This window comes from Echiichthys vipera (genome assembly GCF_963691815.1).
Source record: "Echiichthys vipera genome assembly, chromosome: 3".
NCBI lineage: Eukaryota > Metazoa > Chordata > Actinopteri > Perciformes > Trachinidae > Echiichthys > Echiichthys vipera.
In genome coordinates, this window is record NC_139828.1 from 31,692,293 (window position 1) to 31,710,632 (window position 18,340).

The 18,340-nt window shown below is 40.9% G+C and overlaps 2 protein-coding genes across 4 annotated transcripts in view; one reads left to right on the forward strand and one right to left on the reverse strand.

Moving 5' to 3' along the window:
* mcf2l2 (MCF.2 cell line derived transforming sequence-like 2) overlaps nucleotides 1-18,340 on the reverse strand; it is a 155,853-nt gene that overhangs the window by 92,452 nt on the left and 45,061 nt on the right. For all 3 annotated transcript variants that reach the window (XM_083911079.1, XM_083911078.1, XM_083911080.1), the window contains exons 11-15: nucleotides 17,038-17,229; nucleotides 14,134-14,325; nucleotides 13,851-14,037; nucleotides 12,293-12,396; nucleotides 8,900-8,988 (exon numbers count right to left, since the gene is read on the reverse strand). In XM_083911079.1, coding sequence (XP_083767205.1) covers nucleotides 8,900-8,988; nucleotides 12,293-12,396; nucleotides 13,851-14,037; nucleotides 14,134-14,325; nucleotides 17,038-17,229 — 764 coding nt within the window. The remainder of the gene's footprint in view (nucleotides 1-8,899; nucleotides 8,989-12,292; nucleotides 12,397-13,850; nucleotides 14,038-14,133; nucleotides 14,326-17,037; nucleotides 17,230-18,340) is intronic.
* b3gnt5a (UDP-GlcNAc:betaGal beta-1,3-N-acetylglucosaminyltransferase 5a) lies at nucleotides 4,802-5,989 on the forward strand (the record flags this gene model as incomplete). Its single annotated transcript, XM_083911090.1, has 1 exon — nucleotides 4,802-5,989. The coding sequence occupies one exon, from the start codon at nucleotides 4,802-4,804 to the stop codon at nucleotides 5,987-5,989; it is 1,188 nt and encodes a 395-aa protein (XP_083767216.1).

Here is an 18,340-nt window from a genome sequence, read left to right on the forward strand (position 1 = left end):
TGTTAAATGTTTCAGTTAATTACCATAGTTTGTTGTATTTCGGTTTCAGTTTACTGAAAGCAGCAGAAAGTTCAATTAAATATGTTTTAATGTTTTATTAATCGAAAGTAGTATTATCACTATATTTTATATGAAATAGAACCAGCTGTGCTCAGACTATAGGGTCTACAAGGTTCGTAAATCACAGATATATCTAAATATGCTCTATTTATATACACATGAACCTGGTACATTGTTACTGTCATTTAAGTTAAGCATCACAACTCATAACCACAGCTTCTGTCTGCTGTAAAGGCACATTAAAGAAATACTAGAGATGATACTAAACTATTATGCCCCATGAAAATATTATGGGAATACTATTGAGATAATAGAAGTAATACAAAACATGCTTAGTTTCTGTAATATAAATTGTATTAAAATATTATCGGGATACAGGAGAGATTTTGCCTGAGAGAAATGTTCTAGAAAATAGAATAAAAGCACCACTTTACACACTTAAGTCCCAACACAAATACACTCAGCGGCCACTTTATTAGGTGCCCACAGAACTGCCGCTCACTGGATCTTTTCTCTTTTTGGGACCATTCTCTGTAAACCCTAGAGATGGTTGTGTGTGAAAATCCCAGTAGATCAGCAGTTTGTGAAATCCTCAGAGCAGCCTGTCTGGCACCAACAACCACGCCACGTTCAAAGTCACTTAAATCACCTTTCTTCCCCGTTCTGATGCTGCTTTGAACTGCAGCACATCCTCTTCAGCACGTCTACATGCCTGAATGCACTGAGCTGCTGCCATGTGATTGGCTGATTAGAAATTTGTGTTAACAAGCAGTTGGACAGGTGCACCTAATAAAGTGGCCGTTGAGTGTATAATATCATAGAATACAATAAATTAGAAATAGCATTAAACAGAAAATAACAATGATAATAATTTTTAGCTGTCGGAAATTGGCTTCCATATAAAAGCCTACAAGATAAACAGCACTTAATGCAGGAGTTTCATTAATCTTCCAGGACTTAGACTCATCCTTGATCTAACCTACACCATACTGCGAAGCGCAAGGGGGAGAACACCGAAGACACCTGTGCGCAAAAACGTGGTGACGCATGTTCCATCCTCAGCAAACCCCAAAGACAGGTAATGGTGACGTGAAACCGACCACTCGGACTGCCGATAATCTTCTCAAGTCCTCCATAGTTTGAGCTCCGTCTGATTAATACATATGTCCGGTGAGTAGAACGTTTTCTGGGACGCTTTGTGTTCCCGTGCCGGTGCGTTTTGTCCCGGCGGGGGTCCTCGGCTGATTGAACAGGTGTTGACTGAAGCCGCCGTTAAAAACAGGCCGTGGCTGTTCACATGGTGTGGACTCTCTGCGGTGTATTATCTTCTGTTTAGCTTTTCAAAATGCTTTTTACCCGTGAGAGCTGTGTGCGTAGGTTTGTGGAGTGACCCGTGTGCGCACTATTTCTGCTGTACACAGTGTTAAAGAGCACGGGCGTGGGGCGTGGGTGGGTAGATCGCATGCTAAAGTGCCCTCTTGGAGCCAAATGCGTGTTCCTTCTTTCTACAAATGAATAAATTCTTTATAAAAATGTAAATCCTTGTCTGAATGATCTTAAATTATATATTCAAACACCATTTTTTTACAATGAGAGTTGATACACTTAAATTATTGTTTGAAGATTGTGCTTCAACAAAAGGGATTCTTTTTTCTTTTCTTTTTTGCCCATATGCAACTCATACCATGTCACCATAAATCACAACTTCATGGAGTCTCATCATAACATTTAAAAAGAGCTGTTATATTAGTACATCATCATTTTATTTAACTGTTATATTAGTAAATCATCATTTACTGAACTGTTATGTTAGTAAATCATCATTTTAACTGTTATATTAGTAAATCATCATTTTAACTGTTATATTAGTAAATCATCCTTTTATTGAACTGTTATATTAGTAAATCATCATTTACTGAACTGTTATATTAGTAAATCATCCTTTTACTGAACTGTTATATTAGTAAATCATCATTTTACTGAACTGTTATATTAGTAAATCATCATTTTATTTAACTGTTATATTAGTAAATCATCATTTACTGAACTGTTATATTAGTAAATCATCATTTGAAGGGTCTTCATGTAAAGTCTCCTCAGCCCCAGTTCTCCCTTTCCTCCCAGTGTAGGGGACTACTTTATGCAGGATTCACTGATATGGATGAGTATGAAAGTATGAAGCCCTTTTTTAAAGCCTGCTGATCATCAGCGTCTGTGGAAGAAACTACGTTCATTTGTGTTTAGGACCACAGATGGATGTGGAGTCACACATAGATTTGTTTATAACAGTAACATGATTTTTTTCCATCATTTTAATCATCTCTGTTTAGATGTGGATCTAAAAAGTGAACAATGTGAAGTCTGAAGATACATCTGTTTAATTTGGATTCATTTAGGGTATTTTTATTGGGTGGGGGTGGGGGGTGGGGTAATTCCTGTTTTTGAGGAATGGGGGACACATCTGTGTCTCCAGACGGACAGTTTCTGGCTAAATTCCATAAAACTATCTGTTTAACCTACAAATTTAAATGATGGTGTAATGTTTAGAGGTAATTTAATGGAGTTAAACTAAAGTCCAACTTCTTATCTTTGGAACCAAATATAAATGATGTTGTAATGTTTAGAGTTATAAACTAAAGTCTAACATCTCATCTTTGTAACCAAATATAAATGATGTTGTAATGTTTAGAGTTAATTTAATGGAGTTAAACTAAAGTCTAACTTCTCATCTTTGTAACCAAATATAAATGATGTTGTAATGTTTAGAGTTAATTTAATGGAGTTAAACTAAAGTCCAACTTCTTATCTTGGAACCAAATATAGTTTTAATGGATTAATTAGCCGTGTGCTCCTGGTCGTCCACATTAAAATCAGTGTTGTTAAAACATCCGGCAACATACTTCAGTCCTTCACAATAAAAGTCCATGCTTTATCAGCTCAAAAATATACCATAAAGTCTTCTTCATTTCCATTTTGAATGTAAACCACCACCTGAGCGTCACCAAACGTCCTTACTGCTTTCACTCATCAAGATCACTTTAGTTTACTAATTAGACATGTAAATAGTCATGTACAAATCTGAAATTTAACTTGTAGATTCTTAGAAGTGTATAAATAAGTTCTACTTTGGTGCAGATCACCCAGTAATTCAAACCATTTACTCTGGTAAAATGACTTGAAAGGGTTTGTTTACTAGTGGTGCCATTGGAGAACGCTTCGGCTTTTGCCACCGGGAAGAACGAATATCATTGTTGTGAAGTCATGGTGAATTGTCGTATAGGCCCTTTCTCTAGTGAAAGAACAGGCAGCTGTAACTTAATTAACTGCTGAGCAAATTAAGCAAAGTGATATTTCTTTGGTCATGTCAGGAAAATGGTTCTTCCTTGTCCCCTATTGCAGCCTCTGAAAGTTAATATTAATGTTCTAGCCGGCTAACACAACTTTAGGCTGTTTCACAATTACTTTTGTCACAGATTTGAATTGACTCGTTAACCATAAGCAAAAGGCTAATGCTAGACTCATTTCACTTCATCAATGTTTAGAGTCCAGTGGAAACAGTTCCCATTGTTATGTGCCAATTCCAGTGTGTTTCTGTGATGGTTGTGTTTTCTGAATTTGTAGTGTTTCTCTATAAATGCTGCATGTGTTGTCAATTTGGTTCAAATGTTTTCTTAATTTTCTTCAAAATTGATAACTTGATCAATAGAGAAAAATAATCTGCAACTATTGTATTAAAGGAATAAAGGTTCAAACAAAATACCATTAATGTCCCAGCTCTTTCAAACAGGAGGATTTAATGATGTTATTTGTCATGTTTTATAGTAAATTAAATATCTTTGGATTTTGGTCTTTTGGTCAGAGAAATAAGACATTTGAAGATGTCACCTTGGATCCCAATTTAACCTCTTCGGATGTCTTGTTTTGTCCGATCAACAGGTTAAATAGATATTTAATTTATAATCATACAAAACCAGAGAAAAGCAACAATCATCACATTGAGAGGCAGGAACATTTAATCAATTATCAAAATAGTTGACGATGTATTTGATGAATTAATCAACGTATCCTTCTGGACTAGTATATCCCAGTTAACTGTATCATAGTCTAATCTGACATGTCTCTCTCTTGTTCAGGTGGTGTTCCTATGACATGCTGATGTTACAGTAACCGAGAGGGGGAGAGATAAGGACGTGGACGAGAGGGCTGAAAGAACCAGGAGCTCTCAGGAGAGAAGGAGCATGAGCATGTTGAATTATTTGAGCTGAAGGAGGGACACTGAGCTTTTCCTGGGACAGCTTGCGGCCAGATCACTATGAGGGAGTGGAACCTTTGCTTCTCAAAGTGTTGGAAGATCAGTAACAGAGCCACCCGGACTGCTAAGAAGCCTGACATAGGCCTACTAGACTTGTCAACATCAAACAAAAGAGAAGCCAGTCAGTAGCACAGGAGGAGAAAAAAGAGGGCATGTGTGAGGCCAGACGATAGAGGATCAAGGGAAGAACATGATTAGGACGCCGATTAGATAGATGACAGGAGCACAGTAAGTGAGACGAGAGAGTCAAATGAGAAGTCAAGCTTGAGAGGGAACGGAGGCAGAGATGAAATAACACACTCTACTATCAGAAAAAGAAGAGACAAGTAAGACAGGAAGCTGCAGCTCCAGGGGAGTCAAAGTCCTGACGGGTCTAGAGGATACGTGCTGTCAGTGTTTGGAGATTAGCAGAAATAAGCAGTAGCCGCAATGTTCATGAACTTCCGTCGGATCCACAAGTGCCAGTGCATGCAGCTGCTGACCACGGGCCTAGTGCTGTGTATGGTGATGGTCTGCTGGGAGGAGCTGGACCACCATGTGGTCAGCCACATGAGATCCTACACGTACCGCTACCTGGTCAACAGCTATGACTTCCTCAATTCTTCCTTCGCCATCACCTCTGACCACCACCGCAGAAAGGACAGTCCCAATGGTGTAGACGGTGGGTTAGTGAACTATCCATACCTCATCAACCACCCAGAGAAATGTGGAGATGGGAAAAGCCAGGACGATGTCCTCCTACTTCTGTTTGTGAAATCCTCGCCAGAGCACTTTGAGCGCCGCCAGGCCATCAGGGACACTTGGGGGAATGAAAGCTTTGTTTGGTCCAAACTGGGCGCGAATGTGAGGATGGTGTTCGCCCTTGGTGTGCACCCGGATGTTGGACAGAGATCCAGGGTGCAGAGCGCACTGCTGCAGGAGGACCAGGCCTACGAGGACCTGATCCAGCAGAACTTTTTAGACACCTTCCACAACCTGACTGCCAAACTGATCCTGCAGTTCCACTGGGGCCACGAGTACTGCCCTCAGGCACGCTTCCTCATGTCTGCGGATGACGACATCTTCGTGCACATGCCCAATTTGGTGAAGTACTTGCGGCAGCTCCTGAGTAGACAGACAGGGGCCAAAGACCTTTGGGTGGGGCATGTACACAGAGGAGCCCCCCCGATTCGCCGCAAAGACAGCAAATACCACGTTCCCTATGATCTGTACCCCTGGCCCTCCTACCCAGACTACACTGCTGGCGCAGGATACGTAGTTTCAGGGGATGTGGCCGCTAAGATCTACCATGCGACTCTGGTGCTGAACTCCTCCATGTACATTGACGACGTCTTCATGGGGATTTGTGCCAAGGCCGTGGGGGTCTCTCCCCAGGAGCATGTTTACTTTTCAGGGGAGGGAAAGGCTCCTTACCATCCCTGCATCTATTATCACATGATCACATCGCATGGTCATGCTACAGATGTGCGCTCACTATGGCAGGCAGCAACAGACCCTACATTGAACGGCAACTCCAGAGGGTTTTTGGGTAATCTATACTGCACAGCAATGAGAGTGATGCTGCTGTGTCTGCCATATTACCAGAACACATACTCCTGTATGGCTGCTTTTACATGAATGGTCTCCAGAGGACACAAGGACTCACGCTAATTGTAACACATAAAAGAATGACACCTCACACACCAGTTTCATGTTAAATTTCACTGTTTGCTGGCTACACTATGTATTTGCTCTCTTGTAATAAAGATTAAAGCTGTTCTGTTAAGCAAACAAATGCACTCAGTTGTTCTTCCGTCACCCTTTGACAGTGTCATTTGATACATTGTATTTTAAAAATATTTATTAAAACTTTGTGCATACTGCCTAGCAGCAGTAGCATGTAGCAAATAGTGACTAAAAAAAATCTAAAATCTTTAATAATACAAGTAGCTTCGTGAGACCATCCTGATCTCCATTAAGCACCATTGTATTTTACTCTCAGATCAGTCTGGTAACGTGCAGTAGAGAAAATTTGGAGCCGTTTGCCAAGTGACCGGACCAATCAGCGTTGGTTTTGAGGTGGATTTAAGTGATGAAACGAGAGGCGACTGTTCTCTCTTCCACTGATGAGAAGAGCAGCTATGGAGCAAGCTGCTCACTAACTCGTTTTTCTCTGGATCCTTCTGTTGAATATGGACCGGGCTCCTGAAATTGGGCCTTTGATCCGTAAATTCACGTTACACAAACTGCAAATATACTTTAACCACGTTTACTTTCTGAACTTTGCTTCGACACTGTTAGTACGTCATACATTTCTTTGGTCTGATTGGTTGATTCTGCCCGTATTTTGGTTATAGACAGTTGGTTTATCCAATCAGCAACCAGTATTTTCGCGCCTTCCCAAAAGATCTCCAAATGAGAGTTCCCAGGTGGATCTGCTGAGCAATCAATCCATCTGGCGGAGTCAGGTTAAGTATACAGTATTTTAAGGGGGAATTTATCCTGCCAGACTCTAACCACTCCCTCCTCCTGTTTCCTTTTCTAGACCACACTGGTTCCCTCTTTTCCCGTCACTCTCTTCTTTTCCTTCTCACCACTGCTGCTTTATTGCATCTTGTGGTTTTTATAGGAAAAATCAGACAGGCTGAATCACCAAGAGCGTGCAGGTCGACCTGCATTCAGACCTTTTAAGGTACTTTTCTACTGCTGGAGGAGCACATTTGTGGGTCCACAGATGGAAAACATTCACCACTGATACTGTGAATACATTCATGTATTCAACAAGTGATGTCATATACCAACCCGGGCGCCAGAAAAAATGTTGATATTGTACATTTCTGCAAACCATGGAAACGTTGATATTTAACATTTCTACCCATGTAGATTATCAAATATGTGGGAGAAATTAAAAATCCATCCCAACAAAATCACAGAGTCACATAATGTTTAACAGAGTAGCTGCCTGTACACATGTTGTAATGCTAAAGTGGTGATCTGACTGCCTCGATACGACACAGGCTAAAATGAAACATTCCACACAGGAGTCCTACATCACCACTGGCACTGCCACCTGGGTGTTAACTGTTACACCACCTGTTTCTGAAATGTGCACTTCACATACACAGTGTATGTGGTGAATGATATAAATCCCTATACAACAGCACACCTATGACATGTTTTTAGTTTAGACCAGTAAGTAACAAAGCCTGCATACTTGTTAATACTATTGAGTGTTTCCCTCTGCCTTTATCAGAGCACTCACTTGTGTTTTTACTCTGTGGGTATCAGTGGATTGTTGTTGTGACCTCTCATCTTATTTATTGACCGACTTTCACACATTGACTGCAAACTTGAAATCATCTAGACATTACCAGATGGGGCCGTATGTGACCACGCTAATATAATTCAGTTGGTTCGGATATCAAACGCTCTTTACATTGTCTGGTCCCTAGTTCAAAGACTGTTCATTCTCTGGTGTATTCACGGAGAGCGAGTGGGGCGTGGTGATGACGTTTCTTGTTGATACCAGAAGAAAACAAACTTCTAACAGTGAAGAAGTTGGATGATTTAAACAAAGGCTCTGTTCCAACTGCAGGTCTCCGCCCACGCTCCTGAAGTGACCCGCATGCGTAGTTGATCATTGATGGCATCACGCCACAACGTTGTTTAGGAAGCGAACATGGCAATGGCAACCAGTATTGTAGGACTTCATGGCTTAAATCTAAAAAAAAAAAACACTGTGTGGCGGCAGCCGGCAAATTTGTGAGCGGGTGAGGAAAGAGAAAATTCATATTTTAATGATGGCTTTATGCGGAGCTATAGCGGCAACATCCGTACAGAGGAGTATTTGGATGCAGCGCTGGAGCCAGGAGTGGTGGGATTGGGATGTCGCTGGTTACACCGCGCAGGATTTCTTCCAGAACTTTAGAATGTCTTTGTTTTTCAATCAACTTTATTCGTCATTCATTTACAAATTGCTGCAGTGGGGGTCATAATGATGTCAAAGTCACATTAAATGCGACCTGGCTGTTCAGATTGCGGTCGCATTAAAATCTGATACGTATTCAGTAACACATTTAAAAGTGGCCTGATTCTGATTGGAAAATGTCGGATTCTTGGGCTGTTCACACTGTCAAAAGCAAATCAGATATGGGTGAGATATGAAAGGGAAAATCTGATTTAGGTCACTTGAAATTGCAGTGTGAACGTAGCCAAAGATGGCAACAAAAATGATCTACCTGGAGAGACGACGGGAGTCAGGAACTTCTGTGAGTAAGGACTGACGCCGAAATCATCAAACAAATTTAAGGAATGGCAAATTATGAGCTGGCTCTGTCACAGCGATGTAATCTGCCTCATGTCCTGTGTCCTGCTCGCTCTACAGAACGGAGTATTTCCAGTTAGTGAGAACGTGTAGCTATCTTTGGACCTGTCTTTCCTGATACTGTCCGGAGTTTATATATGAAAACGGCTTTTCACAGTATCAGTATTTCAGTGTAGTCATAATACAGGGAAGCATGTGAACACAGCGGTGTGGTCTGTCCATACCTGCGTCTGTTGGACAGACTCTCCTCTGTCTCATTGGTCACAACGACATGGGTGGAGCCTCCTTGGCTCTCCTCATGCATCACCTCAATCTGTGACACACAAACACACACACACAAAGAAGTTGAATTATTAGGAAAGGGGCTTTATATATGATTTCTAAAATACAAACGTTGATACCACTGAAACATCAGTAACCTAAACGTCTTCTTTTCAAGCTCCGTCCCTATACAGCTGGTAGATGGTGCATTTCAGGCAATCCCTGTAAAGTCAGCTAATATTATATCTTAACCAGAAGTTTGCATTAAGGTTGTTTAGTCATTGTGAATTTTTAACTAGACCAACAGTGAAGCCACGGCCGAATGCAAAGATTACAAGCTTCTTCCAAGTGGCTGCTATTTGTTCCTGTCCGCAGCCGGGATCTGTATGCTCCACTGCAAAAGTAGAGGTAATATTTACTGTATTTGCATTACTATAAAGATGAAGTTACAACGTATGAACCTGAAACAGACTGTTTTTGTGGTAATTATGGAAAATAAATTATTATAATAATAATAATAATACATTTTATTTGTATATATAGCGCTTTAAAGGAACTTAAAGACATTTTATAGAATGCAATAAAAAACAATACATTTAAAACAAGCACATTTAACAACAAGCAGGATACAAGTAAGTACAGTTAAAAATGCAGGCAGTAGTAAGTTACGGTAAATCAGACTCAGAAATACTTTAATAATTGTTTTTGTTGCAAACTCCAGCTATATAAACACCATATTATATACAGATAACATATATTTGTAAAGACAGTAAAACAGTATATAACTATATATTTATAAAATATCAAATTTACAATAGTAATATATACAGATCAAAAGTGGCGCTCAGTGGTGCATCTGGGTGCGAGGAGTCTTCTGCTGAAGGTGCTCCTCTGCTGGGCCAGTGTGTCATAGAGACACTCGGAAACACTTAGGGGAAGAAAGTGGAACACCGTCCCTTTCCACTGGAATGTCTCTGATTTACAGGTGCATAGCCGAATACCTGATTACTTTCTGATCCTGATCCTTGCCTGTCATGAGCATCTTGTCAGTAGAAGTTGAGGAGGGGAAACGTCAAGGAAACATCTCCTGCATTAATGTCACTTGTTGAAAAAAATGCCTGCTTAAACATTTACAATTCAGTGAGTTTTTTTAAAAACTTGTTCACAGAGACAACTAACAACCAGAAGGGAACTACATGGCAGGCGTTTGATTTTGCAACCACCTGCCCTCATCAATTATGGAATGTTTATGGTCTACCACACCAACACTATCACTACACAGACAGACTGTGTATATCAGCAGCACAAAATAACCTCAGGACGTGCATCTAAATTCTGCACACTGTAAACCACTTAATGAGATCACAGCAAAATCGCAGCATAGCAGCAAAAAGCAGCACGGTGGATTACTGATTAGAGCCTCCCTCAGCCAGAGGGACTTTGTTAGAGCCACGATTGCCCCTGCTAACAAAACACCCCACCACCTCCAGGGTCGCCGTTCTGAAGATGACCTCCAACCTTCCAGAGGAGTGGTGGGGGGACTGTGGTTCTAAGGGAGACTGGTGCACCATTGTACGATGAAATCTGTCTCTGTTTGTTGTTAGTTTGCTCATTAGCTTTACTTTGTAAAGTAAACAGACAGACTGTCAAGGCAGAAACAATACTAAAACTAAAGACGTTAGCCACTCTACTGTACATGACAACTCACGCCCATCACAAAGGTTCATCCTTTAATGATACCAGCTGCTTACAGAACAGAGGGGAGGACTATGAAGCGCGCTGAACATCCCCAGGGTTTCTTTGGATAACCTGGATCCACAAATACCAAACTCAAAATCAGAGTTAAACAGTGCCACGAAGCTCACTTTAGAGTTCTTTGGTCAAACCAGGGTTTCAGCTTTAGTTTAAATGTGCGTTCTCATAAAAAGGGCGTTATCCTCTTTGGATAAATCAAGGGCCGCCATTCACTGAAGAGGAGCAGATCATTATAATGAACTCCTATGAGCAGTTCAAGAGTATGAGAACAGCAAGGGGCAACACAGTTGACCATAATTAGGCTAGAGAGGCGTGCTGGCAGGAAAATAACACATGGTGTAAATCTGTAAGTGCAAAGATTCTGCATATTGTCTAAAAATAACTCTACTAAATGCGGAATTGTTCGCCATTAATCCCAATAGATAGATGATGATTTAAAAATGTTATATTATTTTATATTTCAGGGAATGCAAAGGTGTAATACATTACACTGGACATAATTCCATAAGCTTTACTGCATACGTTTTCCATGTGACATGAGACATAATTTCTTTACACTACGCATAAATTAACATTGCAAGGGAGACGAACTCTGCACTCTACCACTGTCTCACAGAGATGGATGTTTTCTTTTACCAAACACTACTAAAATCCTTCCTTCACAGTTTGAGTGAGTGAAAAGCTCTGAAACATATTACGCAGTGCGTTGAGCGCAGCTACATCTCTGTGGATAGAAAGGCACACCATATTTTTGTTCAGAGTTTCGGAATCACCAGCATCTCTCATAAAGGAAGTGTAGGAAGCTGCTCTGAGCTTTAAGAAGCCGATCTAACACCAAAGTCTACGTCACTGAGCTGAAAACCTCCTCCAGGCCAGGTTTGGTTTAAAGTCTAAGTTACCATGGTGATACAGCGTCTCACAGCTGACCAAGGCTTTGAGCGCAACATATCTCGCTAACCACAGGAACACAGAAAAACACAGTCACAACATGGCTTTATTAACAGCCTGTCAGCAAAATAGAGATACAACTGGTATCTGGATCATTTTGCTAGGGTTTGGTTTTCTTCCTGTTGACCTGCATCACATGAAAGCTTGGCAGGATAATGGCAACTTCTTCATCTTTCCATAATGCAGTCTAACTCTCTGAGCCTGTCAGTGGATTGTTCATTGACAGTACCAGTTGCCCCATTCTATTTCATCGCAGCCCAGTTAATGGCAACCACGATGCAGCTCTCTCATTTAATACTGGAAAAAATAAAAATATGATGTTACCATTAGTCACTAAGAGGCAAATACATGACAATCAGGGTCCAGGTTAATAAATACTGAAATTCCCCTAACATGTATGTTAATTTTTATCAGACTTTTCCTTTTTTTGCCCAGTAATCAACTGATAAGCAGTGACAAAATTGTATGAACAAGAAATTCTGTTGGCATTAAAATGATTGAATATCAGTAAATGAGGGATGTCCCCTGCCCCAAAGACAGTTGCTCTTTCTTACTTTGAGAGGAACAGAACTTTAAAACAAAAAAGTCATTTTACTTGTTGAAAGGGATTTAATGTTGCAGTGAGATTTCAAAGTGGAAGCGCAGCAAGGTACCTTGATGCCTCCTTTGGCCTTGCGTATGTTCCTCTTCTTGCTGGGATCAGCTTCGGCTGGCTGCTTGACCAAGTTGGAGTTATCAGAAGCTCTGCGAGCCAGAGCTACAGTGAATAGAGAGGACACAGTATAAGCAACTGCAATATTTTCTTTCTTCAGAGTGTGTGTTACATTGCACGTCATCAGATGAGTTCAGATTATGGTTTTTTGAAGTCTGGTTGCATGAGGTACATATGAGTGTAATTCCAGTGTAAAGTCATCCCATGGTCTTTTTTGACACTTGCACACACATTCTCAAATAAGCCATCGAGGCAGCTTTTTGTGTGTATGAACTATTAATGGAGAAATCAGGGAGAGTCGCTAACAGTCGCTAACAGCTGGACCTGGCTAACATTGATTAGCTCTGGGCAGTAGGGTTATTGCATTAAAGCCTCTGAACACCCACACAGCTGTTTCCTTTATTATTCTTAGATGGACATTTCTGACCTCATAAATTCCGATCAAATTCTCATCAAAGCCCCGCCCACCTTCAACCCAAGCAGAGGTCTAATCAGCCAGAGTAACTGAAAACACCTGTGTCGTGTTCAGGGCTTTAAAACGTCTTTTTTAACCACTAATACTGTTCAAAATAACAGCAAACCTCTGTAGTAGCATGATAAGAGTCCTTACACAGAAAACAAAGCATCAACAATGTAGTTAGTGAAGCCAGAGTTTATTAAAAGAGTGTTTTAAAGACTTACCTACTGGCCCCTGTACCAGCTCCTCTCAGGAAGGAGCCCATTGGTGCTTTGTTTCCTGTGTAGGGACTCTTCTCATGCTATTGCAGAGGTTTGCTGTTATTTTGAGCAGTATTAGTGGTTAAAGAAGATGTTTGAATGCGTTCACCGTTTAATCAGTGTTAGCCACATCTGGCTGTTAGCGACTCTACAGGCTTTCAATGTTAATAGTTTATACACGAAAAAAAAACGTCTCGATGGCTTATTTGATGTGTGCAAGTATTGAAAAAGACCATGGGCTTAGTTTACATCAGAATTTCACTTAAAGTACTTGTCCTTGTCAGTGTGTTCCCTACAGTGGATGATGGTGCCACCAGTGGATGGGGTCAGAAGCCATTTTAGACACCCACATTTTAACCTACCTACATCAGTTTAAGTGTACGCTGTACATTTTTACTGCTTCACCTTACCATCAGACAACCCTGTTTAAGTTTACCCAGGGGTAAGTGAAGCTCTCATCAAAGCCACCAGACTCCATTGACAAAAACATGATGATTTCCCCTCACACAACAAGGAAGTTGTTGACAGATCGAGATCGAGGCAGCAACTCCTTTGTTCTGTGAGGTTGAAATACTGTTTTTGTCAATGGAGTCTGGTCGGTGGCTTTGAAGAGAGCATAGAACAGCTTGAACTCCCCCTATGTTAACTTAAACAAGGTCTGAAGGCAAGGCAAAGTAGAGAAAATATTCTCATTATAGTGTACACTTAAAGAGTTTGAGTCTGTTAAATCAGGCTCATAATCTGCTGCATAAATTTACAAGTTATAAAAACATCCGACTCACGCTGATGGCTCCCTGTAGTCCTGGAGGGGTTCTTCAGTGAGGGCCGTTTGGGAGAGGACTCAGGCCGAGGGGCTACGGGCTGAACGGGCCTCGTCTGTTTAGCTGACAGCCTCTTTAGACTGACGTGTCTCTTCTGAAACATCTCCTGGACGTCCTCTAGGCGCTTCAGTGCCTTCAGGACATTGGCCTGCAGGCAGAGAGCTCACTGTCAATCCTCCTCATTATTATTATTGCAACAGAATATCCAGTCATCCTGTTAACTGTTGTTTTTACTGCACCGTACCTTGATATCCTCTGACAGGACGACCTCATACTGGTTGTGGAGGTTCCTCAGTTCAGTCAGCTGGTTCTTTTCTGCAGACTCCAGGAAGCTTTCGATGTCAGCCAGTGCTGACTCTGCTCCTTCCTGGGACTGGCACTTATCCACAGCCTGGGAGGCCAGCAGGTAGATGCCAGACTCACACCACTGGTTTACCTGTAATTAAAACAGGGCGAGGATTCAATGTAGCTAACACCATCCCTTCTCATGCGGTGGTTCAGTGTGAGGGCCCTGTGTTTAGATGTCACTGGGGTCAATTGGGACCTTCATGATATACCATCACTTGTTCTTCATGCATTTTGGTGTTTCATGATTACAGGGGTAATAGCTACAGGAATAAGACTTTGTGATTCAAATACATATAGGAATGTAAACAGCAGAGGGGAGAGTACTGCCCAATACGAAGGGGTACTGAAGCTGTTTACCGCCTCCATCATAAGAACTTATTAGGGCAAAGTATGGAAACAAAAATATTTATATAAATATATATTTTGACAAAAAAATTTGCAGATTTACGAGATTCAAAAGAAGTAAAAACGCAGATTTCTTATGGATTTGGTACTCTTTAATCCCGTAGATCTGCAACTTTTTGCTCATATATTTTGTACTTTATTCATCCCGTAAATCTGCAACTTTTTGCTCATAGATTTGGTACTTTTTAATCCTGTACATCTGCAATTTTTTGCTCATAGATTTGGTACTTTTTAATCCCGTAAATCTGCAACGTTTTTCTCATAGATTTGATACTTTTTAATTTCGTAGATCTGCAATTTTTTCTTGTGTATTTCCTACTTTAATCTCATAAATCTGCAACAATTTTGTTTTGTTTTTCATACTTGGTCCTAATACGCCGTCGTACCATCACCCCATTCCACATTTTAAAAAGGTATTCTGTTTATGGACATTACTTTAAAAGGATTTCTGGATTATTAATTCCTCAGAAGTCAGTCAGTTATGTAAATCTAGACTGATAAATAGCACTACAGGAAAAGTATGTATCTTTGAACTGTCCCTCTCAGATGGCAGACAGTTATAGATGATTGTTTTAGATGACAACAAACACATCCTCTGACATATCACCTTGTAAAGATGTCATGGTGTTAATACAGTATATCCAGCAGACAAAAAACAACACCAGCATGTTACCTGAATATTCTCTCTCTTTTTACCAGTTTTTCTCTCCATTAACTCCTGAGAAAAATAAACAGTATGTCTCTTTAGTTGCTAAACGCTCCATTAAGTTCTCTAGCAGACTGGTGTCCTGTCCAGGGTGGACCCCGCCTCACGCCCGATGTCAGCTGGGTTCGGCTCCAGCCCCCCGGTGACCCCGATAGGGACAAGAGGTTGAAGATGGATGGATGTTCTCTAGCTTGTAGCTAACTTTGTCTGCTGTTTGATGCTGGGCTGGTAGAGTACGTGGGGGTTTACGAGAACTCTTTGGTTAGTAAACATCTGCCTGCTGCTGCTGCTGTCAAGGCTGACAAGTGATGATGGACGGAGTGATGATTTTCTGTGGGTTGGTCACTACAAATGACCCCTTTCACATATTATATAGACATTTAATCTATAAGTAACATTAATATTGATTAGTGCAGCCTTCAAATGCCAGCTAAAAACTACCATTCTTTCCGTCATGCAGTGCTGGGGTATTTTTTGGCAGATCTCTGCTGCAACACAACGGACTCTTCCTGCAGTGAGACCTCTACCTGCAGCTCTCCCTTTCCCTCTCTGTCCTGAGCCAATAGGAACCTCTCTCTCGTTCTCCCTGAAATAACCTTTGATGGCCAAAGTCTCCCGTCACAGCTCGATTCTCTAAAGTCTGAAAACAGAGCCAAGAGGAGGTGGAGGAGTCTAGTTTTCCCTCACAGCACTTGAATTAAAACAAATACAAAAACTGCCTCCTGCAACTCTCACTGAGTTCCTCTCAAATGCATTCATTCATGAGCGCTACCAACAGTCCACTCCTCCTGATGAGGTTTCAGCAAAAGAATCATCGTGTCAATGCATGAGTTTTGTTTAATACATGAATGTGCACGGGCAGGCCAACTTAAACAGGAAACAACAACTGGAGATACAGGTGATGATTGAAGCTAATGAAGATCATTCATATGTCACTGAAACTGTTTGAATGGCTTATTACTATTGGAAGGTGACAACCCAGGATGTTACAGTCATATGAACTGTGTCTGCATCTCCACCTAGTTATCAAACAGGCTGAGTCAATATGTCAATTTAAAAAAAGTATTAGGAGTGTATCTGTCTCAATTTAATGCTCTCAGGCTGCTGTTTGCTCAGGAAAGGGCATAAGCTCTGTCATCACACCACATCTCTAGTTTATATATGCAAGAGGCAACGATCCTTTGAGAATTAAAGATAGGATATATAAAAGCAAAATTAGAATAAGTGAAGTCTCTGACAGTGATTTAAAGGGCCCATATTATGCTCATCTTTAGGTTCATACTTTTATTTGGGGTTTATTAGAACATGGTTACATGTTTTGTTTAAAAAAAAAATATATTTTTTTCTCATACTGTCTGTCTGAATATACCTGTATTTACCCTCTGTCTGAAACACTCAATTTTAGCACCTGTCTCTTTAAGGGCGCACTCACACTGTCATCCGTACCGTGCCCAAGCACGCTTCTGCTGTACCACGCCCAAGCACGGCACGCTTGAGAGAGGTGGAGTTTAGTAAAGCACAGACAGGGTTGGGGAGTAACGGATTACTTGTAACGGCGTTATGTATTCAAAATACAAAATACAAGTAACTGTATTCCATTATAGTTACAGTTTAAATTGATGTATTAAGAAGACTACTTTCTTAATATTTCTAAATATGACATGTGTTTAAGCCATACCATATCCTCACCTTATCAATGCCCATGTGTATCTGCTGGGATTTGGACAACACATCTGTCTTTTTCTTGGATTCGTTGCTGAAGTCGTCACAGACCCGCCGGAGTTCCACACATTTGGGTCGAATAGAGTCCACAGCGTAGTGGTTGCTCTGGATCAGCTGGTCACCGTGCAATGCATGGAGCTGGGCTTTTTCTAGTGTGGGCTGGAAGAAAAAGTCATTTACAATACTGTATACCATGGCATTTTAAGTTGGGCAAGCAAAATCTTTTGGATGTCCAAAGTCAGTGGTGTCCACCGGGATAAGTATAACCAGATGGGTGCTGACACTGACACTGTTTACAAACTTTTACAAAATACAAATATGTGATTATTACTTTCTGGTAAACAGTTGGGAGCCTATCCGGCTGTTCGGTCTGACCTAACACCCTTTCAAAATAAGATTTCCGGGTCCAAATGCTGCGTTGAAACAAAACAGACACAACGGGCGAACATGTGAACAATTACGATCACCTCTTTTGTCAGTTAGACACATTTTTCATCCATAAGAAAGAGGTCAAATGACAATTACATTGTTTTTAAAATACTCAGATCTGTTCAAACAACGCCCTGTGATAGACTGGCGTCCTGTCCAGGGTGTACCCCGCCTCATGCCCGATGTCAGCTGGGATCAGCTCCAGCACCCCCGCGACCCCGATAGGGACAAGAGGTTGAAGATGAATGGATGGACGTTCAATCAACTGGGAACACGGCACTGCGGTGTTGTAGAAATACGAGCCTTGGAATGGTTTGGACCCAGAAATCATATTTTGAAAGGGTGTTATGTCACAACCTAACAACCGGACAGACCTTTTAAATGGAATTCCATTGCTAGTCAACAGCCTTGGTCCTTGTTAACTACCTGTCAGCTGATGTCATTTACATTCACTGCAACAGGAAATAAACCATGACACATTTAGAATGTTTGTGTTCATAGCTGTCAGGATGACTGGACTTGTGCTGAGTCGTTATGTAATGCATTACTTGGGCTTTTTCCTCTTTTCCATTAGATTTCCACGTGGCAATGTTCAATCTGCAGTTTGTGAGTTCAACCTTTCAGAGTAATGGCTTGAAGTTGACTAGAGGAAAATATGGTTATATCATCTGTGATTTCGTCTCACATTACTTGTAAGTAAGCACTGTGTTAAAAGCAATATAATAAAGTTCATAACTTTTTAAGGAAGTTTTAACAGCTTGCTTTATTATGGTTAAGACATAATTGACAAATGGTTTAAACTTCAGTAATAAGCCAAGAATAAGAATAAGTTTGAGTCAAA